Below are 26,375 nucleotides of genomic sequence, written 5' to 3' on the forward strand. Positions count from 1 at the left end.
TTTTATTTGCCAATATGCATGTTTATCATTTCATCTCTCAGAGAAGGAATTTGCTATGAGCTGAGTTTGTATCACGTCTGTCCGCAGACTGTGCCTTTCCAAAGAAATGTGCAAAGTCGACCTGACATCTGGGGAAGCTTCAGTGTTTGTTCCCAGGCGAAGGAGCAATTCTCCTGCTTGTCTGAAGACACATCACTCTCTGCTGGCATGGGCGTGGGGTGGGACTCTTCTCCTCTGGGTGCTGGAGGGCCCTGGCTGCAGCTGTGCCCGAGTCACCTGAGAAAACAAGAAAACACGCAAGTGGATATCTTGTGAGACATGGCAGTTGCAGTAATCTGCTTGCAAGGCAAACCTGTAGGTCCCTCTGCTCAGGACTAACCAGGTGAGAAGTTGGGCTGCCTGTCCTGTCTCTTTGTGTGTATGTGCTGTCAAGTCGCAATCAACTTATGGCGAGCACAGCAAGGGGCTTTCAAGGCAAGTGAGAAACAGAGGTGGTTTGCCAGTGCCTTCCTCTGCAGAGTCTTCTTTGGTGGTTGCCCATCCATGTACTGACCCTGCTTAGCTTCCAAGATCTGATGAGATCAGGCTATACTGTGCCAACTTCCCTCCTATCTCCTTACATTTCCCTTAAGGGAAACCACAAATGGATCAACCAAGAGAGAGAATAGTGGAGGAAGGGCCAGAGCCAAGGGAAGCTGACCACTTACTTTATGTGAGCAGCTGTTCCTAATGAATATCCCTAGCACCTCTAGTTTAAAAAAGGGTCTTGCTGTTTTGGGGACGTCCTTTCTCCACCTGCCTCTTTGGAGACCTGCTGCTAGTAAAAAAGGACATAGTTGAGCAAGGTGGACCCACGTTCTGACCCAGGTTTAGGAAGCCAGATCATGAGTTCAGCCGCGAGATCTTTGCTTCTTGTGACTTTTTCATCCTGCAGAGCTAGTTGTATTTTCAGAGGGAGGATTTAAACTATTGAAGCCACATGGGAAGAAAATGAGCCCCACTTCTCTTAGAGCGAAACTACAAGAGATGAATTCCACAAGGATGCTCACGTGAAGGGAGTCTCAATGTCAGCCAGGAAGCTGAGTTTTAGAAGAGATCTGCTCTGTCCATTTCCCCTCTCTACAGAGCCAGCAAAGATCACTCCTTAGAGGGTTTGTTTATTTCCTCTTCACCTCCTAGAAGGGGAGGTGAAACTGACAGAGCTTTGGGGAGGCAAAGAGGACATTAGCAAACCCTCTGAGCAGTGATCTCCCCAGCTCTGTAGAGCGGAGAAATTGACAGAGCCTTCCGACCTGTCTTTTAACACTCAGCTTCCCGGCTAACATTGCGACTCCCTTCTGCCCTCGTGAAATTCATCTCTTGTAGCTTAGCTCTCAGTGACCCTTCTGATTAGCTTGAAAAACCCCTGCAAAAGATGGTATTCAGAGATCTTCACTGTGTGTCTGGCTTGACCTAAATGTTGCCAAGTAGGCCCCCTCCCCTGCTTTAAGGCCTGCCATGAACTGTGCTAAAGTTTCCTGCATTACTGTTTCACTACCACACCAAAGATTGCTTTGCACGTGTGTGTCCTGATACACGTGTCAGTTTCCTGCCTGCGTGTCAATTGCCTTACTGCTGCTATGGACTGTGCAGTTTACTGACTCCATGTTTGGTTAACTGCACAAAGGACTCTTTTCCTGGGCAGCCCTGCCCAGACCTGTATCTGGACTTCCCAGTGTATGTTTGGACTGTGTTACAAGTGTGCCCCGTGCCTGCATTGCCATCTGCCACGGACCGTGCCTGTTCCCTACTTTGGACTGTGTTTTGTGTGCTGATTCCCCTGCCTCCATGGAAGCCTGCCTCATATGGGCCCAAGCCGCTGCGAGCAGCCAGGCGCATGCCGGGGAAACCTCCAGCGAGCCTGGCTAGGCGCTCCCTGGTCAGTTCCCGCCTGGAGCCTCCCGCGGGCCGGTCCCCGAGCTTGCCCTCGCTACCGGGCAGCCTGCTATCCAGCCCCAGCCATGCCCAGCCGGCATCCATGTTCCTAGGCAGCTAGAAGACCCTGAGGAAGAGACTGCTTTGAGAAGCCATTTTGGCGAAGCGGGCACACCACGTCCGCAGCGAGAGCACCTCGCCCCGCTCTGCATATCTTAGGAGCCGCCCCGGAGAAGGAACTAAGTGCCGACCATCCCAAGCACTTAGAGAATGCATCTCAAAGAAACCTCCGCATTCCAGAGCTGATGACATCAGGACAAGCCCTGTCCGCTGGAACATCCTTTCAGCCCACTTGGATTTCCCCCTCCCTCTTTTGTCCCCTCTTCCTGAGGTGTCACTTATCGCAATCAGATTACCAAAGTGGCCCATCCAAGCCATTCAGTAGCCCATTAGAGCCTTTGTTTTAAACTGTGAGAACCACCAGGTACAGCACCAGCCCCAGGGTACGTTTTGGGGTATTTAAGCTGGTCTCTCAGACCACACGTTGCTCAGGCCATTCCCTATCCAGACCTCCTTGCTGTCCGTCTGTGGTTCCAGTGCTGGCATTGGGCCACCCCCCTCGCTGTTGTGTCTCTGCTTTCGCTTCAGGATAAGTGAGTATTTCCCCTATCATCGTTGGGAACCAGCTAATGCGAACGTCTCTGTATTTCATACTCTGTACTTCCTAGATCTTGTGTGTTTCTTGTATGCTTGTGCAAGTTCAGGCTTACGCCACATTGTTAGACAATACACGTGTTTGAACCTATTTGTAGTCTGCCTCTTTTTCACTAGTGTCTGGGATCGGGACCTCCGTAGACATAGGTTAAGATCCGCGCTTATTTTAAGTTACAGACTGCTAAGCTAATTTCCCCTTATAATAAAGAGCAGTTCTGGTAACATAAAGTCCCATCAGGCAATTTCTCACCCACCTGGCTGACTTTCGCTGGTATCTGGGCAGGGCTGCATGTTGGGAGAAGGGATTCTCGGCAGCTCTGCCTCTGGAAGGGAGGGGACCCTCGTTGTGGCCACCCCAGGGTAGAGAGGTGTCCTGTGGCCTGTTGCTTCGGCAGCAGGGTGCTGTTGTTGAGCTTGGGCCTGGCATGGGCAGTCAACAATCCGTCTGCGTCTCTGCAATATGGACTCCAGTTGGGTGTCTCTGTGCTTCTGGCTGCCTTTACGTTGGCTGGATTTCCTAGTAGGTCTGTTCATGGCGCTCTGGGAATGAGAGAGGTGAGATATAGCAGACACTCACAAAGGCCAGATTAGTGCCTCACTCAGAGCAGTGAACAAAGTCAGTGTTATTATTATCCCCACAATGCAGCTGGGGAGCTGGGCTGAGAGGAGTGGCTGATCCAAGGCCACCTGCTGAGCTCATGGCAGTAGAGGGACTCAAACCAGATCAGTGCTGATTCGCTACCCAGCCCCTTCACAACTGTGCTACAGCAGCTCCTATAATAGCAACTGCACTTATATACTGCTCTTCTAGACGAATCAGTGCCGTGCTCATAATGATGAACAAAGTCAGTGTTGTTATTATCTCCCAGGGCTTTTTTTCAGCGGGAACGTGGTGGAACGGAGTTCCGGCACCTCTTGTAAATGGTCACATGGCCGGTGGCCCCACCCCCTGATCTCCAGACAGAGGGAGCCTGTCTGGACATCGGGGCGGGGCCACTGGCCACGTGATCATTTTTGCCAAGGGCGATTTAAACTTTAAAAAACTCCCCCCTTGTTCCAGCTGACCCAAAGTGACGTCATTGTGCAGTCCTGAGTTCCACCACTGAGTTCCGCCACCTCTTTTCCCAGAAAAAAAGCCCTGTTATTCCCACAACACATCTGGGGAGCTGGGGCTGAGATGCAAGGCCACCTGCAGAGCTCATGGCAGGAGTGGGACTTGAACCAGCAGAGTGCTCATTCGCAGCCCAACCACTTCACCACTAAGCTACCACAGCTCTCCTAAATATTTCACAGTGGAACCTAAGTCTTTGGCAACATAACCTTTGTTTAATTGTTCATTGGGGAAAAGGCTGACAGTTGTCCACTATAATGCTCTTTGAGTGACAACCTCACAAAATCTACAATCAGAAAAGTCACGTTTGGATTTTCACACTTATGGGGGGAAACATCTGTACATTTTTATTTTATTTATTATTTTATTTTATCGCATTTATATTCCGCCCTCCCCGCAAGCAGGCTCAGGGCGGATTTCTAGTGTCTCACATGGTGGTTCAATTTTTTCTGGATGTAGACAAATAGCCAAAGTGGTGACTGAAAGTGTCTTTGGGGCATGATGAGCACGTATGCTCTGGCCAGATCCCAGGACCATCAAAGGCTAGGGTTACCAATCTCCAGGTGGAGCCTGGAGATCCCCCCGAATATAAATATTCTCCAGGCCACAGAAATCAATTCCCCTGAGAAATTGGCTGCTTTGCAGGGTGGACTGTATGGCATTATACCCTGTGGCTGTCCCTCTCCCCCTCTCCAAGTTCTGCCCCCCCAAACTCCAGGAATTTCCCAACCTGGAGTTGGTAACCCACAGTGGGATGAGTTTGCTGCTGCCCTGAAGCCCTTCTGCACACGGAACTGATTCTTACCAGGAGGCCTTGGAGCTCCATCACGGTGCTCCTGCGCTTGCTTGCAGCCACAGACTGCAGAGAAATGGAGAAATGGATGGGACATGCTGTTAGGGAGAGACATACCGTTAAGGAGGCTCCGCTTGTCCTGCTATCCCCCCTCTGAGCATTCATGACTTTGGAAATATCTTTGTTATCTGGTGAGTTGGATGCTTTCTGGCGGTGCTGGGTAGGACTGCCAGTCTCCAGGTATTTTGGGCACCCCGAGCAAGTGACACCCGCTCCCTGGAGGTGGGGGGTTGGCTTGGGCCTGGCCAGCAGCAGCACAAGGCAACGCCTGTCACCCTTGCAGAGCAAGACCCCAGCTGAGAGCCCTGACGCGATGCAGTTTTGAGCAGGCAGGCTGAAGTTGTGCTGCCCAGCCCGATTCTCTGAGCTCCTGCCCTTCAGACTTGACATTTCCCCCAGTCCGGAAAGACCCAGCGGTTTGAGGTTCCCCACCCCACTGCCCCCCTGTACCTTGGGCAAGGCCTCTGCATCCCCTCTGGTTGTCCGCAGCACCACCCCACTTCTTATCCGGGCCATCATCTCCTCCACGGCTTTCGCTTTGCAGTCATCAGTGCCGCAGTCCGCTGTGCCTAAGGGAAGGGGGACAGATCAGTGGGGTCTGCTCTCTCTTGGAGGTGCAGCAGGGATATTGCCATTCCAGGAAAGGTTTAATTCTGGGTGTTTTACATGTATTACTTTTAACTATATAGCTTATTCATAAATCATAATATTTAAATCTCACACTGTGATGCACTTTGCCACTTCCCTGACCCCCTTGGAAATGAACGTGCTAACACAGGACCGTGTCCAGAAGGCATCAGATTTCATTCAGACATCCAGGATTGCTTTCCTTCTGATCCTTTTTCAATGTTGCATTGCAGGCTTTTCTGGCAGGGGCAGCAGGGGCAGATCCAGAAGGCCAGCCAAAGATCTCTCCAGGGAAGCAGTGAACATCAAGGGAAGTTGGCCGTTCCGGAGCAATAGACTACAGTTGCGAGCATGCAAGTCTGGAAAGCTGCAGTGGAGCTATGACTTGGGGGTATGAGGTCTAGTCTCCACGGCAGCTTCACTCATCTGAACAGGGTCTCCTGCAGGTGCCAGCCTGCACATGGGCGAAATCAACAGCAGCCCGTACATGGGCTTTCTCTGTGGTGGCCCCTACCCTGTGGAACGGCCTGCCTGAGGAGGTCAGGAGAGCCCCCACTCTCCTAGCTTTCCACAAACAATGCAAAACTGAATTATTCAAAAAGGCTTTTTACTCAGATAGGAGGGAAGTATTGTAGGGAGGGGGTCTCAGAGCCAAACTACAAGTGATGCCTGACACTAATTGGACACTTGTCTGCTTCCCTCAAGTTTTGATGGGAAATGTAGGCAGCTTGCTGGAATGTTGGACAAGTGACCATTGAAAAGTCCATTGAACAGCAGTCGGAGAGCCAAGCTGCAAGACCAGAACGCCTACATTTCCCATCACAACTTGAGGGAAGCTGACAAGTGTCCAACCTGTGTCATTTATCACTTGTAGTTTGGCTCTCAGATGCTTCGCTAATGAGTTAGGGACCATAGACTTCACCACTATGTTGCCTTGCATATTATCTGTTGTTTTAAATATGTACTCCTATATACTACCTATGCTTCGTGTTATCTAATGTCAGTCCTAGAATGGATTATGTTCTGTTTCAGCAATTCTTCAACTTTGTATGAGAACCTTGCTAATGCTATATCTTTGTAAAATCCTATGATACTGTTTATGGAGATGTCTTTGACACTGTATGGAAATGACCTTGATACTGATTGTACTAATTTCACACTATGTAATCCGCCTTGAGTCTCAGTGAGAAAGGCAGGCTATAAATGACATAAAACAAACAAACAAACAAACAAAAGTCCACCTCTGGGATCTGCCCCCCCCCCGCCCCCTGCAGGCAAGACTCCCACCTCCTCAACTTACCACGCTTTGCTTTCTGTGCTCCTTTCCTCTGCCTGATGGTCAACAAGGGGCTGCAATGGGAGAAGAGGTCAGGGGAGAAAGCTCAGCTCTTTCTCTGGATGCCTCTGATCTTGACGCTGGCTGCCCTTTCCTTCCAGGGAGACACAGCGTCACCTGTCACCTTCAAGGGATTTAGCTAAAGTCTCTCCTGCTACTTTGACTGTCACTCTTCTCCTTCAAGTGTGCAGTTGGCAAAAATCACATTGCAGAGGTTGTGCTGGACTGAACCACTTCTGACTTGTGCATGGAGAACAACACACTATTTTAATGCTCTTCCAAATAAATTCCCTGTGTGTAGAAAATGAGCTTATCAGCGAGGCTAGCCCTCCCCTTGACATGCTAGTTTTCTATGTGCAGGAGTTTATTTTCTAAGGGAAGCAATTCCAAGCATATAACCCCTCCTGCTGCAAGAATTGAGTTTGGTCCTCACTCCAGGTTCTCTAGCTTGCTCATATCAGGCGTTCCACTGAAGGAGACTTCATTAGCTAGGAGAACAGATCCAAATATGCCTACAGCTTGAAACTTCTGAAGGTCGTAAAAAGCACGATCCTTGTGGGTTCTGCAGTTCTCTGATCTTCAAAATCTATGTTAAGTAGTTAAGTTATTTAGCACGATATTTGCTTTGTATATTTACTTACTCCACTGGACTAGCACAAGGGGGAGGTGGGGGAGGAGGGGGAGGTGGGGGAGGGGGAGGGGGAGCCGTGGGGCATGGTCCAGGAGGGGAGGCATCTGCCAGCTTGGCATTTTCTTCCAGCAATTTCACTGCAAAAACAAAGATGTGCTCTCAGGAACTGAGGTGCTTAAAAACATTTTTTTTGCAAGATTTAAAAAGTATTCACAATTTTAAAAAGGGGGCTTGTTACTGTGATTTTTAAATTCTGATAGGCTGAATAGGGGACATTTTTTAGACCTGAGGGGACAATTTGGAGACACTCTGCTACCTAAAAACATCTTTTCTTCGTGGCACTGAGATGGTATGTGTGTGTGGGGAGTTCTGTGTGTCTCCAACAGAAGCTACCTGAGTACAGCACTCATCGGTGGCCATGTTGTGAAGTCATCACCACCAGTATGCTGACGTCACCACCTGTATGCAAGTTGCCAACAACAAGGGTGTGTGTGTGTGCAAGGGAAGTGAATGCCACATGGAATGTTCATGCACAGTGCTCCATTCAAAATCTGGAAAGGTGGAATGCTAGAGGGTTTCTGTATGTATTTAGAACATTTGTCTGCCACTTTTCCAGAGGCCTGCTCTCACAAAGCTAAAACTTTCAAGTAAAAATAGCCAGTTTGGTGTAGTGGTTAAGAGCGCAGGACTCTAATCTGGAGAGCCAGGTTTGATTCCCCACTCCTCCACTTGAAGCCAGCTGAGTGACTTTGGGACAGTCACAGCTTCTCAGAGCTCTCTCAGCCCCACCCACCTCACAGGGTGTTTTGTTGTGAGGATAATAATAATGCACTTTGTAAACCGCTCTGAGTGGGCATTAAGTTGTCCTGAAGGGCAGTATATAAATTGAATGTTATTGTTATTATTATTATCATCATCAATAAGAAACCAAGCCATAAAACCAAGCCAGGAGCGTAATAAGTGGTTGGGATGTGAATTAGCATGAACGCAGTAGGTAACACTCTGAGTGAGACACTAATCTCTGTAGAGCAGTGGTAAATAAGCACAGTTAATATAACAGCATAAAACAGCACTCAGAAGCCTAAAAGGATAGTCATAAAACTGTCCTCAGGTTAGAAGCAGACCATAAAAAACAACCCAAAAGGATGTAACGCCACAGTTAAAAGCAGTAGAAAGAAATGTTTTAGCCTGATGCTCAAAACAATGTCAAGCAGGTACCAAGAGGGCCGCAAGAGGGAGGGCATTCCGAAGGCAAGAGGCCACCAGGAGGGAAGCACCGTCTCTGGTTGCCACCTGCCCCGTCTCTGCAGGTGTGGCAGAAAGTGCAGGGCTTAGGAAGAGGGACCTAGCTGGCAGAAGTACGCTTGCCAGCTGACCAAATGTGATGGTTTCACTTTGGAACGCCCCAATCCAGGAAGGGGTTTGGTTCGGGAGCACTTCAAAAGTATCCTTAATTAAACCGTACCTTTGTCCCCCAGCTCTGTGTTTCTTTCCTCAGCTTGGAGCAGTTGCCTTTCGAGGCAGACTTGCTTTTCCACAGCCACGTCCAGGGCAGCCTGGAGCTTGTGCAGTTCTTCCAGCTGTGGCCGTTCTGCTAGCTGGGCCTCCAGATCCTTCACCTGCAGACCAAAGAATGATGTGAGCTTACTCTAATCCAACTGGGTGGTCCATTTTCTCAGATCCTCTCTCAGGTCCCCAGAGGCAATCCCACCATGGCTGCCTCAGGAGGGAAGTTGCCAAATGACCAAGAAAATGATTGGCACTCTCTTATTCTGGGGTAAACCCCACCCGATGGAAGGAGCTGCTTTCTGCTGCACCCCACAATTGGGACATCAACCATAGCGATCTTCACTTCAAATGGCTGTGGTTTTCCAAAAGCTCCCCAGAGGCCCTTTCCAGCTATCATAAATCTTTTGAGATATTATGGATCACCCACACTCTCTTCAAAATGCAAACCATTGCTCCACCACTGAGTAATAATAACAATTTCACTTATGTAACACTCTTTGAGACAGATTAATGCCCTACTCAGAGCAATGAACAAAGTCAGTGTCGTTATTATCTCCACAATACTGCTGAAAGGAGTGGCTCACCCAAGGCCACCTGCTGAGCTCATGGCAGTAGTGGGATTCGAATCAGCAGAGTGATGATTCGCAGCCCAACCACTTACCCAAGGCCACCTGCTGAGCTCATGGCAGTAGTGGGATTCGAACCAGCAGAGTGATGATTCGCAGCCCAACCACTTACCCAAGGCCACCTGCTGAGCTCATGGCAGTAGTGGGATTCGAACCAGCAGAGTGATGATTTGCAGCCCAACCACTTAATCACTATGCTACAACAGCTGTCTTGGGAGACCAAGCAAGCATGCAAAAATCAGGCTGTGATGGAATATAGTATTAAAGATGTAACTTAAGAAGTTCATATATGAATTTATAGACATGTTTGATATGGAAAGCTCAACTGCATCTTGCTTGTAGAATTTCTTCCAGGTTTCATGTAAAAGTTACTTTTCTTTTCTGCAGCCTTGAACAGGCCAGCCAAAATGAACACATATTGTTCATTGTTATAAAGAGTTAGGAATGCTTGATCTTATTTATATATTTTATCAGTTTAGCCAGACTAGCTTTCTAAACAAAGCACAATGCCACACAGTTGATTCAGTGCCCAGAAAAAAAATTCCAGTTGTTAAAATGGTGTCTGTCAGAGCAACATCATATCACACCTACAGAGAGCTTGAGTCAAAATGTTCTGTAAAATCATGTGTTGGTCTATGTAAAAGCATCGATGTAATCTGGCCACACTCCCTAAATCCTGAATCTCTGAGTCTTTCTATGTGAGACATCTGACCCGTGAAGAACACATGTTGGGAAATGCAATGGTAGCTGGGAAGGGTAGTTTAAAAAGACAGAGCCGGCGGCAGGGCAAAGGCTTTGCTATACACTGGAGCTGTGTGAAGGGGCTGTGAAATGCTGGAATGGAAACTTCAGCCCATGATAACCTCTCCAGGTCCAAGCTCAGCTACGGGAGGCAGCTCCAGCCCATTTCCATTCCTTGCTGCCCTCTGGTTGTGATCCCACACAGTTTTAGACTGGAGAGGTGAAATTGACAGAGCCTTTGGGGAGGTGAAGACGAAATGAACAAACCCTCTGAGGAGTGATTTCCACAGGCTCTGTCTTTTTAAACTACGCTTCCTGGCTAACATTGCGTCTCCCGACACTTGATCCCGCACCAAGGTGTCTTGTGTAGAGAGGCCCTCTGAGAGCTGAAATTCAGTGAAACTTGCTTCCTCCCCCTTTTTTAATCAAAGATCTTCATAAGAACCTTTGAAACTTAACCTTTCTTCTTAAAATCAACTTAGAAAGAAGAGGAGTGGAATGTATGGTTATACAGGATTGATTTATATGGGGTATGCCAGTGTTGTGTGTATCTATTCACTAATGTTTTCTTTAATAGGGTCTAGAGTTATCAGATTATGTTTAAATAATTTTTTAATTAATACATTGACCGTTCATTGGCTGGAAAATGCAGGGCTTCGCTTTGAACCTGGGACAAATACATAAACTTCAATATCTCCCTGAGTGATTGAGGACTGTGCTCTGCAAAGGTTGAATGTTTAAGGGAGCATTCAGTTACCCAGCAGCTCTGTGATTTAGCGGCTGATGCATTCCTTTAATTCAGACAGAGCGGTTTTAATATCTGTGTGACTCTTTCAAGTAACGACCCCCACAGGTGAGTCCAAGTGACCACCACAAGGCTATGACGGCGGTGCAGTGGAAGCCAAAGAGATCCGACTCATCACCACCACTCTGGCGTCTTTGCACAGCCCTGTTCATTTCAGTGGGGCTAGCCCCAGAGAATCTGCTGGGGGACTGTGCCGTCCACGGGGAGAGGGCTAGCCATTTGAAGTTTCCATCTCAGGCAGTGAAATCTCTTGGCTAGCCGTGGATGTCCTGCTTGCAAGTACAGAACCCAAAGAATGAAAGCATATTTACTGACCTCAGGGCTTTTTTTCAGCTGGAACGTGGGGGAACGGAGTTCCGGAACCTCTTGAAAATGGTCACATGGCTGGTGGCCCCGCCCCCTGATCTCCAGACAGAGGGGAGCTTAGATTGCCCTCAGGGGGCGGGGCCACCAGCCATGTGACCATTTTCGCTGAGGGCAACCCACTGAGTTCCACCACCTCTTTTCCCAGAAAAAAAGCCCTGACTGACCTTGACAAGGCTCGGAAACAAAGGGCAGCAGAGCCCATTCCATTCGAAGTGTTTGCCTGCTGCTCTTCTTTCCCCTAGAATGCACCCATTGACTCCTCGGTGCCCCTTGCTGCTAATGCCCCTCAGCAAATAACCCACATTGCTGGAGTGCCTGGATTGGACAAGCCAGGACGTGTACCTTGGCCTGGTGCTCCAGCGTGACTTCTTTCAGAGCCCCGGCCATCTTTGCCACCTCTTCCAGTGCTTGGAGAAGCTGGGAGTCTGCTCCGGCATTCTGCATTAGGATCGTACTCTGCCGGTTGGCCTTCTCCTGCTTCACCAGCATCTGCGGCACAGGGGGAAGACAGGTCAGCAAGGAGAGCACGAGTGGAGATTTTAGAGACACACAACTGCATTGCCTCTTTTGCCAGTCTTCATACATCAAATAGGCCGTTTCCTCGTGTCCTTAAAAGAGCGGCACTCTCCTGGAACGCTGTCAGCTTCTTCCCGCGATTTAAAAAAAAAAAAGGATGCAGAGTGTTTTTTCAGCGCGTATCGCGCGAAGAAGTCGCCAGCGTTCCAGGAGCATGCCGCTATTTTGGCCATGGTTAAGTGTAGCAGTTCTCAAGCAGAGAAATTTCAAAGGAAAATTGCAACACGAGATTGCTGAAATCGAGTTTATTTGCAAATTTGGAACAACGGATCCCCCCCAGGTTGAATCCACACCTAGTTCACCTTCTAGAAGATCGTAACCCTTGTGTTGCTTTAAGGGTTGCAACATTTCTAGCAGAAGTTTATAAAGTTAAATCTAAGCATATTGCCGCACCTAATTGCTGAATGTTTATTAATTTTATTATTAACTGTTACTAATTACTTGTCTATGTTTATGCTTCTGCCTTATTATTTATTAGAATTTGGTCTTTATCTCCGACTGCTATTAATGCCAATAAAGGTGATTGATTGATTGATTGATTGATTGATTGATTGATTGATTGATTGATTGAATCCACACCTAGGATTTTTCTCACATTGTAGATGCTAATTTCCTGCACTTTACACCCAAGCTCCATCAAGCTAATTGCAACATGTTATTATAGCCAGCTTTCTGACACTCTGATTTGCAATTTCCCTCCCACCCTCTGCCTGGATTATAAGGATTGCTTCATTTGTCTCCTCCTTGTATCTGACAAAGGGAGCCGTGACTCTCGAAAGCTCACACTCTGTAGATCTAGTTGGCCTTTAAGGTGCTACTGGACCCAAATCTTGCACGTAGACACTTCATTTATTCATTTATATCCTCCCTTTCTTCCATCATGCAACCTGAAGCAACATGGACACAGTTTGCCAGGCAATCTCTCATCCAAGCACTGACCAGACCTAGGCTTGCCCAACATCAGTGAGGTCTCCGTAGGAGGCACCTTCAGACTGTCACCTGGAACCACGCCTTCAGCAAGGTGCATGCAGTGAGAAAAGGAGAAAGGGAACAAGGTGCTTCAGTGAGAAAAGGAGCTGCTTGTAAGCAAGGGCTGCTGCACTCACTCGAATATTAGGGAATTTGCATGTGCAAATGTCCACAGTCTGTCTCTCTGCCTTCCTTCCTACCCACCCACCTACAAGCCAGGTCCTTAGTCCTGATGGTTGCACAAAAAATCCGAAAACCTCTAAGCAGGGCCTTTTCCAATGACAATATTATTGCACTGAAAATGCGTGGCTCTCTAACGCTGGCTCCAGTGTTACAGGGATCCTGATGCTGTATTTTCTCAACAGCCCTGTTCTTTGAAAAACCCCTTTTCCCAGCAATTATTTTTGTTTTATTGGATTCTTCCCCCGGGATGCATGCTTGCTGCTCCTTGAAGTATGGTAGAGAAAGATGACAAGCACCTACAGGCAAGTGTCTATGACGTCTCTGGTGACTGGCACTACATTTCTTGTCCCCCACCGCAATTTATTTTTTTTATCTTAGGTTGAGTGATTACCCATAGTCCTTCACAAATACGGAAGCACTCATGTATCCTTTTAAATAATATAAAAGTACTCCCACCAGGGTATTCCATCCTGTTGTCCCCACCACAACCCTCCTTTTCCCCCCTGTCTGGTTGTATGCTTCCTTTCTCCGTGGCTGAAGCACACACCTCCCTTTATTTATTTGGAAACAAATCGTGGCCAATGACTATCCCACTGTGGGAAGGCACCCTCCATCTATCACATGGGAGCAAGAGATAACAACAACATTCGATTTATATACCGCCCTTCAGGGCAACTTAACACCCACTCAGAGCGGTTTACAAAGTATGTTATTATTATCCCCACGACAATCACCCTGTGAAGTAGGTGGGGCTGAGAGAGCTCCGAGAGAGCTGTGACTGACCCAAGGCCACCCAGCTGGCTTCAAGCGGAGGAATCAAACCCGGCTTTCCAGATTAGAGTCCCGCTGCTTTTTACCACTACACCAAACTGGCTCACTTGATAGTGGATTAGGGTTAACGGTACAGAAATAAAAACCAACTTTGACTTTATTTCACCTTATGGTGAGTAGCCATAGCAGGAAGGGATCCTGGATGGCGCCTTGATGTATATCTGTGACAGTGAGAAGGAAAACAAGGCCCGGAGCCCGAATGCTTAAAAGCAGGCTATGCCATGCAGAAATGGAGCCAGATTTGTATAACTGAGTACTTCTTCCATGCTTTCCCATCATGCAACACTAAAAAGATCTGTCAGTCTTGATCTATGGTGTGTACTGTGGAAGTCCTAGGGTGAGAAGGAGCAGTCTACGGTTTCTTCCACCTGTGTGTGTGTGTGTGTTACGTGCTGTAAAGTCACCTCCAACCTATGGCAACCCAATGAATGAAAGACCTCCAAAATGTCTTGTCATTAACAGACTTGCTCAGCTCATGCAAACTGGAGGACGTGGCTTCTTTGATTGAGTCCAGCCATCTCATTTGGGGTCTTCCTCTTTTCCTACCACCTTCCACTTTCCCTAGCATTATTGACTTTTCCAGAGAATTTTGTCTTCTCATGATGTGACCAAAGTAGGATAGCCTCAGCTTTGTCATTTTAGCTTCTAGGGAGAATTCAGGCTTGATTTGATCTAGTACCCCCCTATTTGTCTTGTTGGCCGTCCAGGGTATCCGCAAAACTCTCCCACCTATTTTGCTTCAAAAAAGCCCAAGTGGGTCACCTGTTCATACCTGGCGAGCAAACTCCTCTGCTTGCTGCCTCAGTTCGTGCTCTAGGTCCAGCTGCCGAGATACTTCGCCATACTCCTTGGTGACCAGCCGGGACGCTGGAAATGTACAGAAGAACCCCGCCCCCCCCATTGCATTAAAGGGAAGAGGGGGAAGAAAGAGAGGTTCAGTCACAGTGGCAACTGGGCACAGTCTGTGCTTCTTTTGCACATTCTGCCGGAAGGAGCATTTTGTCCAATCAGGCCTTTAAGGTGGTGGCCCACCCCAAGCCCACATCTTTGTGTCTTGGCAGATGTGCTCCTTATGCCATATAAACTCTGCCAGCCCCACTCACCCCATCCCAGTTTTGTGCCTGCCCCCTAATTCCAGCCTGCATTCATCCCACTTCTCCTAGAGGCATTGAACTTTCCTCTCTGATGCTCATTCATCTGGGCATGCTCTCTGCTTAAAGAAAACCTCCCAAATTTCTACATAAAGGTAATCAAAATATATCTCCATGTGAGTAAATTGTGCCTGAAGAACATGTTCAGCATGCCAGATCTTGGGCTGGCAGAAGCAGAAACCCTACAGGTGGCTGGAATAAGTCCAGAACTTCTGATATGCTCTCTAATCGCCAACTCTGCCCAGCACCCCCAAAGCTGTCAACGTACCTCGTTTGACCCTCTTCAAAGCCTGCTGATGGTGCTTCACAAAAGCCTGCAGGGACTGCTTCTCAGAGGACTCCTCTTCTAGCTTAGCAGATGACACAAAACCACGATCTTTTGCGTTTGCTATACATCTAAATATATCATGTTGCAAAGATTTAAAGTGCTTCCGATAGATCAAAATGCAGTGCCTATAACAATTAGTATAACAGGTCAATTCAGATGTTACAAAGTCCTTGCCGCTGCCCGGAGGACCGTGTAGCATGAATTGGCCCTAGTGACTTCTGCATTGCTGAAGTGGGAGTCAAGTCTAAATTGCTTGCCTGAAGCCACTGAATGAGTTTGTGACAAGGGGGAGATTCGAACGAGGGCCTTGCTACCACTGGTGGAGCACAAGCACATGGGAGGCTTCTTGCAGCTTTATCTGGGACGTGAATGCAAGGCCAACATTGATGGAAAGTAAGAGTCCAGTAGCACCTTTAAGACTAAACAACTTTATTGTAGCATAAGCTTTCGAGAGCCACAGCTCTCTTCATCAGATGCATTGTCAGCTTTTGAGAACCACAGCTCTCTTCGTCAGATGCATCATCAGATGCATCTGATGAAGAGAGTTATGGTTCTTGAAAGCTGTTGATGCATCTGATGAAGAGAGCTATGGCTCTCAAAAGCTGTTGATGCATCTGATGAAGAGAGCTATGGCTCTCGAAAGTTGTCGATGCATCTGATGAAGATTCTCGAAAGCTAATGCTACAATAAAGTTGGTTAGTCTTAAAGGCACTACTGGACTCTTTATTATTTTGTGGCTACAGACTAACACCACAAGCGCTTCTGTATTGATGGAAAAGTAAAGATGCCAGTGATTGAACTGCTGACCTTCTACCTACATAATACTTGAGCTATGGGCCCATTCCGCCCGAGAAATGGCTAAAGAGACTCAAGGGTGGTCCAAGGATGGTGTGGGGTTGTTTTCTGCTGCCCTAGAAAGTTGGACCAGAACCAATGGGTAGAAACTAAACGAAAGAGTTTTGGCTAAACATTAGGAAGAATTTCCTGACAGTGAGAGCGGTCCCTCAGTGGAATAGGCTTCCTCGGGAGGTGGTGGGCTCTCCTTCTTTGGAGGTTTTTAAGCAGAGGCTAGATGGCCATTGGACAGCAAGGCTGATTCTGTGAACTTGGGCAGATCATGAGAGGGAGGGCAGGAAGGGCTCCATCAGTGCTTAGTTCTCGTGGTCCTTTATTATACACCCAAGGTAATGCCGATTGCCAGTTTGGGGTCAGGAAGCAATTTTCCCCAGGCCAGCTTGGCTAGGAGTCCTGATAGTGTTTTGTCATCTTCTGGGCATGGAGCAGGGGTCACTGGGGGTGTGCAGGAGGGAGGTAGTTGTGGATTTTCTGCATTATGGAGGGGGTTGGACTAGATGCCCCTGGAGGTCCCTTCCAACCCTATGATTCTATGATTCAATGAGAATGCAGGGCCAACACTGATGAAAAGGTATCCTCTGGTTTCTCTCCTTTAAGTGGAGATGGGAAGGACTGAACCATGGACCTTCTACCTGCATAGCACTTGAGCTACGGGCCTGTTCCGCCTAAGGAATGACTAGAGACTCAAGGGCGGTTCAACTACATGCCTCCACCATGGTTGCTCCATTGGCCTGCTGGTCTGCTGTGAGACAAATTCATTTCTAGTGACATTTGTCCCTCAGACTCAAGCAGGAGGGTGAAAGGAGGGTCCGTGGCTAGAGACCCGCCGGGTCTGGACTGGCCGCCTCAGGCTCGGCAAGGGACAGCTCCTCTCCACCCAAGTAAGAGCCAAAACACACGAGAAGAAATACCCAGGTTCAGCACGTGTTCTCTTACCTCAAGGTTTGCCGGGATCTGCAGGCGTCCTGGAAGCTTAAAGTTTAGCATTTACAGAGCAGCAGGGAGGGAAATACAGGCGCCTGCATTTCCCTTCCCCTTCCTGCTGCTCTGTAAATGCTAAACTTGTTCTCTTACCTCAAGGTTTGTTGGGAAGTGTAGGTGTCTTGGCAGCTTAAAGTTTAGCATTTACAGAGCAGCAGGAAGGGGAAGGGAAATACAGGCACCTGTATTTCCCTCCCTGCTGCTCTATAAATGCTAAACTTTAAGCTTCCAGGACGCCTGCAGATCCCGGCAAACCTTGAGGTAAGAGAACACGTGCTGAACCTGGGTGTTTCTTCTCGTGTGTTTTGGCTCTAAGTGGTTCTGTTGTTGAACTTCTCCGTCCATCACGACATTCCCTTTGATGTTCAATTGAAATCAGCCCTCCTTTTAGAGCTCCTCTTTCCCCGGTCAAAATGTGGGAAGGGGGGAAATAGTTTCTTTTCCATGACAAAGAATTTAGCTTGCTGAAAGGTAACATAGCCAGCAAATGACTTCTCCAGGCCATTTTATCTTGGGATAAAGTGGGTCGCTGTGTTGTTTCTTATCTATTTCTTTTAACATACAGCTCATCTCTTTGCTTTGCTTTATTGTTAAATTATTACCGTCGTCCTCCCTCGCGGCAACCCATCCTACCTGCTCCTGGAGGTGCTGGACAAGATCCTGCAGTTCTTTCACTCGCGTAGCCAGTTCCTTCTTCTCACACCACAGTTGGGAGACCTTGGCTTGAAGATCTTGGGCCAAGAGAGAAGAGAAAAGAAAGTCTGGGAAAGGCCGTATTGCCACCTGGAACAGTGCTGCCACAGGTTGCCAACTCAGGCTTCAAAAATTCCTGGATATTTGGAAGTGGTACCTGCGGAGGGGGGAATTTTGGAAGGGATTTCACCTAAGATCTTTAGTATGCCATAGCATTTGCCATCTGACAGTGCCATTTTCTCCAGGGAAACTGGTCTCTATAGTCTGGAGATCACTTGTAACTCTGGGAGCATTCCAGGCCACCACCTGGAGACTGGCAACCCTGGTGCTTGCCAGGTGAGCAGCCTGCTCCACTCCACCTGCCCTTCAGGTGCTCCACTGTGGATCCATGGACCCGGTTTCACAGACTCTGGGGCCACTCCCAGACACAGATCTCATCTCCAAGTTCTAGCAGGATCCCTGAGCCTGGGGTGGCTGTGATGGTGGGGGTTCCTGCTGATTTCCTTCGGGGAGCCAGGCCAAGACCACACCCTGCCCTTTATAGACAGGGGGTGGTGGGGCTCCTGGGTATTTGTGTCCTGTGCTTCCATCCCTCGGCCATCATGTTCTTCCCAAGTTCCAGAGACAAGCCCAGTGTACACATGCAACAGAATGAGGCAATCGACTGGAGCACACAACATCTGAGTACGAGCGAAGGATCACATTTTTGGAATGCTGTCCCATGTTGAAAACTCTCTGCAAAGAGAACACCTGCCCAGCAAGCAGAGGGGCGGGGAGGAAGCTTTCTTCTCTGCTATGCTGGTTTTTCTGTTTGTATGGAGGTTTTTGTGCAAGGATGTCTTCCTAAGTGAAATCAGCCGCCGGATGTTTTCTGTCCATTCTACTAGTCCATTTTCCCCACCCTGGAGGGGCTTCAGCTCGTGTGCTGAATGTCTAGATGAATGTCTAGATGAATGGATTGCCGTGTGGCATTGATGATCTGACTTGAAATAAGGGAGTTTTGTATGTTCAGCCAAGACCGATTGGCATTGGCGGGGGGGGGGGGGGAATAACCATCTTCCAAGAACCCTTCCGCCTGCTTATAAGGGACTCTTCCTCCAGCAGAAGAGCCACTTTAGCTCGAGGAAGGCTTCAGACTTGAGTCAAAAGGAAAGGTGGGATATAAACATTTTAACAAGCAAGTTAAAAAATTAATACATTTTACTCTGTGGAGTCAGAGGAGTTAGCCGTGTTAGTCTGTAGTAGCAAAATCAAAAAGTCCAGTAGCACCTTTAAGACTAACCAATTTTATTGTAGCATAAGCTTTCGAGAACCACAGCTCTCTTCATCAGATGCATCTGACGAAGAGAGCTGTGGTTCTTGAAAGCTTATGCTACAGATGCATCTGATGAAGAGAACGTGATTCTCGAAAGCTTATGCTACAATAAAATTGGTTAGTCTTAAAGGTGCTACTGGACTCTTTTTGACTCTGTGGAGTAAAATAGTAAAGAGTCCAGTAGCACCTTTAAGATTAACCAACTTTATTGTAGTATAAGCTTTCGAGAGCCACACCTCTCTTCGTCAGATGCATGGAGGGTATGAAGAAACTGGCCAAAGATATGTAAATTTGACTCAGTCAGGCTTGGATGGAATAGAGACTATGAATGGTTATCTCATTGCCAAAAGTAACTGCCTCCTGGCATTCTATTCAGATTCTGCCGTGGAGGGGAGGGTCATACTCAGCCTGGATCGTGCATTCCACCTCTCTCATGACTTCTTGTCACTTATTTACATGGCCCTCACTCCCTGCACCCTCTCCTCCCGCCGTCACCACCTATATATCCCTGGCCAGCTTCTTCATACCCTCCATGCATCTGACGAAGAGAGATGTGGCTTATGCTACAATAAAGTTGGTTCGTCTTAAAGGTGCTACTGGACTCTTTACTGTTTTGCTACTACAGACTAATGCAGCTAACTCCTCTGGATCTATGACTCTGTGGAGTGGTAATCTACTCCACCATCAGTTTGCATTTCCCATTCCTCAGGCTTATCAGATCTTCAGGCAAACCTGTTCCTGCAGCTGGATAGTGACTTTTTTGGCCTTGAACAGGAGAAAAGAGATTCCTGACTCACCTTTGATTTGCTGCCAATACTGGCACACTGGATCCAGCAGTGGCTCACCGGGGACCTCATCCTCATTGCTCGAGCTCACCAAGTCTCCTGGGCTGAGCATCGGCAGCAAAGCCGCACTGATCCGCTTCAGCTTCATGTTTTCCCTGTTCATCTGGGGGTGGTTGGAACAAGAGGGATATTCAGAAGTACGTGACTCGTAACAGGAGCTGGTGTGATATAGTGGCAAAGCACTGGTGCTCTGGTCCGAACCAGGAAGCCTCCAGGTAGCCATCTGAGCCATGAACAGACTTCAGCAAGCCCCCCTCTCCCAGCCCCCCCTCCCCACCAGTAATATGGGGACAATCACAACGACCTACTTTGTAGGGTTGGGAGGCAGGGTACTGGCAGGGCAGGTGCACCTTTGGGCCCAGCAGGAAGGCTCACCTGGGGGAAGGTTGGGGCAGGGACAGGGGAGTGCAGCCAGGGTAGCCTCAGCAATAGGGCAGGTTTGGCAGCCTGACATAGCAAAGCTTATAAGGCAGCAGAGGCAATGGGGGAGCCTGCATGGGGAAGCAATGGCTCTCTGGGCCCAAGTGGTGTAAAGCAGGGTGTGGTTGTGGTTTCTCCATGGTCATCGATCCAGAGGAGTTGGCTGTGTTAGTCTGCAGTTGCAAAATAGTAAGGAGTCCAGTAGCATCTTTAAGACTAACCAACTATATTGTAGCATAAGCTTTCAAGAACCACAGCTCTCTTTGTCGGATGCATCTGTAGCATAAGCTTTCGAGAACCAGAGCTCTCTTCGCCAGATCCATTTGATGATGCATCTGACGAAGAGAGCTGTGGTTCTTGAAAGCTTATGCTACAGAGGCATCTGACGTAGAGAGCTGTGGTTCTTGAAAGATTATGCTAAAGATGCATCTGTAGCCCAGAGGAACAGCTTCATGTCAAAGTTACTCTTGGAATTCCCCCCATTTCAAAAACAGTTGCAAGGGTATGCTCGATGAGGGAAGTCTCCCTGGAGCTAGTTTCCAGAGTCTTTGCTCCTTGGCTCTCAACCTACTGGTCTTCACGGAACTCAGTCCTCTTTTGACTGTTCATTGGGGTTCCTGCAAACTCACCTGAGCTGCGTAGGCTTCCGCCTGCTCTCGGCATCTCTTCTCGATTTCGTACTCGTCCTCCAAGGAGGACAGCTCAGCCAGCAAGGCCTGAGAAGCTGGAGATGGAAAAGCAAAGGCTGACACCAAAGAGAAGAGGCGCAAAGGGTCGGACTGCACAGGCCAGAGCCCTGAGGAGGAAGAACTGCCCTTGTCCGGCTGGCTCTCTCCTGGGCCCGTGTTTGCATGCCAGGCTGGAGTCGCTCCAAAGTCCCCCCCAGCAGCAGGCTGGAGAATGCCGTGCCAGCACCTTCCCGGGCATACCCAGGCCCCTCCATATGCGTGCATGTCCTTACTTACCCTGTTCAAATTCTGCCAGTTTCTCTTTGGCCTCATCCCGTTCTTGGAGAAGAGCCTCTTCCTGGAGGAGGAAAGGGGGAAATGCAGCATTTCTCTGAGAATTTTTCTTCTCAGAGCTGAAGGGAGGGACTGTGCCTGAAAATGCCCTTGCAGTGACTAAGACTAACCAACTATATTGTAGCATAAGCTTTCGAGAACGACAGCTCTCTTCGTCAGATGCATTTGCATCTGACGAAGAGAGCTGTGGTTCTCGAAAGCTTATGCTACAATATAGTTGGTTAGTCTTAAAGGCGCTACTGGACTCTTTACTATTTTGCAACTACAGTCTAACGCGGCTAACTCCTCTGGATCTTGGAGTGACTGTAAGACTAGGAGTGTGGGAGCAGGAGGGCCAGCCACTCGTCTAAGTCAGCATCCTGTTCTCACACTGGCCCGCCATATGCCCCGAGAAGGCCCACAGTCCAGATGTGATTGGGAACGGGGCAGCAACTATGGGCTTGGCTTCCTTTGAGCCGAAGTTTGGCAGGGTTTCGTTCCAGAACCTGACTCCAAAAAAATCTCCCCAAGCTGTATTTGTTTGAGTCTTTCCTTAATAAAAGAGCTTGCTGAGTAGCGGTTAGAGCATTGGAACTGGATCTGTGACACCTAGGGTTGCCAACTCCTGGCTGGGAAATTCCTAGAGATTTGGGGATGAAGCCTAGGAAGAGTGAGTTTAGAGATTGGCGGGGTCACCTCTGTGGGATATAATGCCATCTAGTTTACCCTCTGCAGCAGCCATTTGGAAGTGGTGCCTGTGGAGGGGGGAATTTTGGAAGGGATTTCACCTAAGATCTTTAGTATGCCATAGCATTTGCCGTCTGACAGTGCCATTTTCTCCAGGGAAACCTGGTCTCTGTATCTGGAAATCAGTTTTAAACACAGGAGATCTCCAGGCCCCACCTGAAGGTTGGCAACCCTATACCCAGGCTCAGATTTCCTCTCTCCCTGCCCCCGCCACGACAAATTGCTGTGTGTTCTTGGGCCAGTCACACACTCTCTGCCTCACCTACCTCATGGGGTAGTTGTGAGATGAAAATGTATCGGGAAAATGTTGTAAGCTATTTCATCACCCCCTTGAGAAGAAAGTTGGGGTACAAATGAAGTAAATAAAGAAATAAGTGAGAACTAGAACCTTGCTTTCTTATAAGGTTCCAGCTCCCACTTATTTATTGACAGCTGTGATTACCTCTCTGGATAAGAAGAGAGCAAGAGGAACTCTTGTGTGCCCAAAGTCAGTTAAGGCTGGAGAAAGGGCATTTCAAAAATTAATGTCATTAACTATCAGATGTTGTGCCAGGTCAAGATGCCGCCAGGATAGAGCAAGCCTCCTCCTACTTTGCACCATGTGCGGGGATGCTAAGAAAACAGAAAAGAGCCCGAGAGGAGGCGTAGCAGCGTGAGTGTTGCACTGGTTCAAGTCCTGACTTGACTGTGAAGCTCAGTTATTGGGCTGCCCAGTTTCTCTCTCTCTCAGGCTAAACTTCCTCAAAGGGCTGTTGTGAATAACAGTATGAGGAGCAAACGAGGAAGGGAGAACCACGTATGCTGCTTGGAGCTCCTTTGGAAAGAGGGAGTATGGAATTAGAATAGATCCAGAGGAGTTAGCTGTGTTAGTCTGGAGTTGCAAAATAGTAGAGTCCAGTAGCACCTTTAAGACTAACCCACTTTGTTGTAGCATAAGCTTTCAGAACCACGGCTCTCTTTGTCAGATGCATCTGACGAAGAGAGCTGTGGTTCTCAAAAGCTTATGCTACAATAAAGTTAGTTATTGGGCTCTCTACTATTTTGGAATTAGAATGTGCTAGCTAGATAGAAAATGACCCCCTTGGAAATGGCAGGAGTACAAAGGAGGTGTACCTACCTCTCCATCTTCCTCAGAGAGGTCACTGCTCTCAGATTCTAGAATGGCTGCAAAAGAAGACAAGAGAGAAAATTCACACACACGTACTCAAAAGCACAAACCCAACTTGAGCAATTCAAGAGGGTTGATGCCCTGGGGGGGGGGGGTTGTCTAACTTATTGCAACCTTTGATATCGAGGGCCCAAATCTAGCAGGATGTGGTCTGGCCTGCACAAGTGTTTGCTGTTACAGTTCCTCCTAAATTGGGCACCCATGACAGCTGTTTCAATGGACTGAGTATTTTCCTAAGAGGAGAAAATTTCCTCTCCTCGCCTATTATTTCATACAAAATCACAATGGGAAAGGCCTTTACCTTCTTAATGTCACGGAGATTTCCCTTACCCTTAATCTTTCTCCTTTCTTTATAATTTCCCCACATTTCCACCACAAAGATGGTCATGTATTCTTCTGGTTTATGAATGTCATCCCTCTAATGTGGGTCAAAGAAGTGTGATGTATAAAACTTGGTGGCTGAGAACAAGGGGCTGGGACAAGCTTGTTCCTGAGAGCTGCAAAACAATTCTTTGGGAGATGTTTCAGTTTTGTTCCTTTTTGTTTCAGTTTTGCTCCTTTTTGGAGGGTGCCTTTTTAAAAAAACCATTATAAAAAAACATAGGCAAGAAACAGCTTGTGTAATGGTTAAAGCACCAGGATCTGAGTGCTGAAGTTTGGGTTTGAATCCCCCATCAGCTGAGAAGCTAATTGAGCGACCTTGGCTGGTGGCTCTCTCTTAGCCTATCCTATCTCACAGGGTTGTTGTGTGGCTGAAATAGAAGAGGAGAGAGCCACGTGTTCTGCTCTGAGCTCCTTGGAGGAAAGGCAGTATTAAAAATAGGCTATATAAATGTTGCTGAATGTATTTGACCTCCAGCTATTGGGCATTAAGTTCAACCATGCCTGCTGGGTAATACATCCAATCAAATCTGCCAGTTTATTAAGTGATTCTGGAAGCTTTATGTTTATTTCCTTTTCAACAGCAGACATGTGGGATCCCAGTTTGGATTAGGACCATTGGGCAGTGGGAGGAGAATGTTCTGCCTTCTCTCCATACTGGTTTCCCAACCTGAAAGGGCTCCACAGAGCTGCAACTTACCCTAGTGGTGTAAATGAGTCTCGGTGAGAAAGGCGGACTATAAATGACATAAATAAATAAAATGTACTGTCCTCATACAGGCTAGGTAGGATCAGGGCCTGTACGGCTGCCCCAGTGGAACGAGCTGCAGCAGAGGGCAGGAGGGAGTTGTTTTGCATCGGGGACTGGCGAATGCAGAATAAATTCTAAAGTTAATCCTGTGTGTTATATAAGGAGTCGAAGCACCTTCCACAAGGATGGGCAAACGCAGACAGGGATCCTTGCTGGGGTAAGAGGGGCAGGGCTTTTTTTCAGCTGGAACGCGGGGGAACGGAGTTCCGGAACCTCTTGAAAATGGTCACGTGGCTGGTGGCCCCGCCCCCTGATCTCCAGACAGAGGGGAGTTGAGATTGCCCTCCGCACCAGTGGTGCGGAGGGCAATCTGAACTCCCCTCTGTCTGGAGATCAGGGGGCGGGGCCACCAGCCACGTGACCATTTTCTCCGAGGGCCACCCACTGAGTTCCACCACCTCTTTTCCCAGAAAAAAAGTCCTGAATAGGGGAATGTTACGGGCAGGCCTTCCTAGTTTCAGAAACTCTGGTGGGGGGATATGCAAGTCGCTCTTTTGAATGAGAGGGGGGAATCCTTTCACACACCTGAAAGTTGTCAACCTCTAGGCGGAACTTTTTCCAGGTGTTTTTCTTTCTTTTTTTTAAATAAAAGTTTTATTTAGAAGAAGAAATAGAAATAATAGAAAGTGCATAGAAACTTATACAAAATACAAAGCGCCACGTTTGAGCTACATTTAAGTTGCAACAGAAAAATATATTCCAAATATGTGACAACAAATTTTATGTAATAGTTCTCTTCCCCTCTCCTTGATTGCTTATACCTAAACTTTAATATCAATAGTTTTTAGCCAGCCATCTCTTCCATATTTTACCCTCAACATTTTAAAAGTATCTGTGTTACTCTATCTCCGTATTAACTACTCTTAATTTTTCTTAGTTTCGAGCTAAATAATCAAAGAAATCTTTCCAATTTTTTCCAGAATTCTGATATTGGTCTATTGTACACATGGGAAGTTAATTTATCCATCTGCATATTCATACAGGTGTTTTTCTTGTAGATTTTTCTGGCTTACCTGCAAGCTGGCTGAAAGTATCTTGAGACGGGGAATGCTCCATTTGGGTTCTGGCTAGCAGGCGGCTGCTTGCTTCTCCTCTGTTGACTTTTTTTCTAAATATAAGCATGGGGTTTCCCTGCACCATTAGGAAGTGAAACTCCTTTCTCTTCTATGCAAGGCCCACCATGAACGGCCTCAGTGCTTTGCTGAGCTGGCATTTGTGATAACACCCCAGAAACCACTTTGCAGAAGAGTTCAAAGCAAGTCACAGCGAAGCTGTACAGTTTCATGTAGGTTGCTATGTTGGTCTGCAGTAGAACAGCAGGAGTTGAGTCCAGTGGCACCTCAGAGACCAACAAAATTCTCTGGGTGTGAGCTTTTGAGAGTCAAAGCTCCCTTCTTCAGATATTCTAGGGAGCTCCCAGACTCAAATTCAGTGAGCCAAAGAATGCACTATTTGTTATTCTGGCTCAGGGAGGTAGGCTGGCTGCCTGTTCCTTGTGTCAAAAGATGGTTTCTTGTTGATTTCCTTAAGAAATGCTCATGGTGAAGAAGACAGTCACTCTGGCTGCAGAAGTCACCTTTAATATGTTAAAAGGGCAGTGCATTCTCATTAAATAGTAATAATTGCATGCTATTAAGTTGCAACCTGCTTATGTGGTGGTGACCCCAGGACCATGGGGTGTTCAAAGCAAGAGATGAGCAGAGGTGGTTTGTCATTGCCTTTCTGTGACCCCGGTTTCCCATCCAAGAATTAACAGTGGCCAACCCTTCTTAGCTTCCAGGCTCTGAAAAGATGGGGCTTGTCTGGATTGTAAGGCTGCTAAATCAACTTCAGTATGTTTCAAGGATGGTGTATTCTAATGAAGTCCTGGCCTATGTGAGATATCAT

At 47.8% G+C, this 26,375-nt stretch overlaps 1 protein-coding gene across 2 annotated transcripts; it reads right to left on the reverse strand.

Moving 5' to 3' along the window:
- LOC129336881 (shootin-1-like) lies at positions 1 to 25,572 on the reverse strand. Of its 2 annotated transcripts, XM_054990269.1 has the most exons (16): positions 25,502 to 25,572; positions 23,246 to 23,292; positions 21,346 to 21,406; positions 21,010 to 21,104; positions 19,913 to 20,063; positions 17,741 to 17,838; positions 15,212 to 15,293; positions 14,565 to 14,659; positions 11,576 to 11,722; positions 8,652 to 8,805; positions 7,197 to 7,323; positions 6,520 to 6,569; positions 5,043 to 5,161; positions 4,545 to 4,598; positions 2,883 to 3,168; positions 1 to 276 (listed from the first exon to the last, which is right to left on the reverse strand). In XM_054990269.1, exons 1-16 carry the CDS (start codon positions 25,542 to 25,544, stop codon positions 140 to 142), a joined length of 1,746 nt encoding a protein of 581 aa, XP_054846244.1. In that variant the 5' UTR covers positions 25,545 to 25,572; the 3' UTR covers positions 1 to 139. The 2 variants fall into 2 exon arrangements, with proteins under 2 accessions (XP_054846244.1, XP_054846245.1); XM_054990270.1 differs by lacking the exon at positions 1 to 276 and having other exon boundaries at positions 3,081 to 3,168; positions 4,545 to 4,630.
- Positions 25,573 to 26,375: the final 803 nt, after the last annotated feature.

This window comes from Eublepharis macularius, chromosome 10 (assembly GCF_028583425.1).
Source record: "Eublepharis macularius isolate TG4126 chromosome 10, MPM_Emac_v1.0, whole genome shotgun sequence".
Lineage (NCBI taxonomy): Eukaryota > Metazoa > Chordata > Lepidosauria > Squamata > Eublepharidae > Eublepharis > Eublepharis macularius.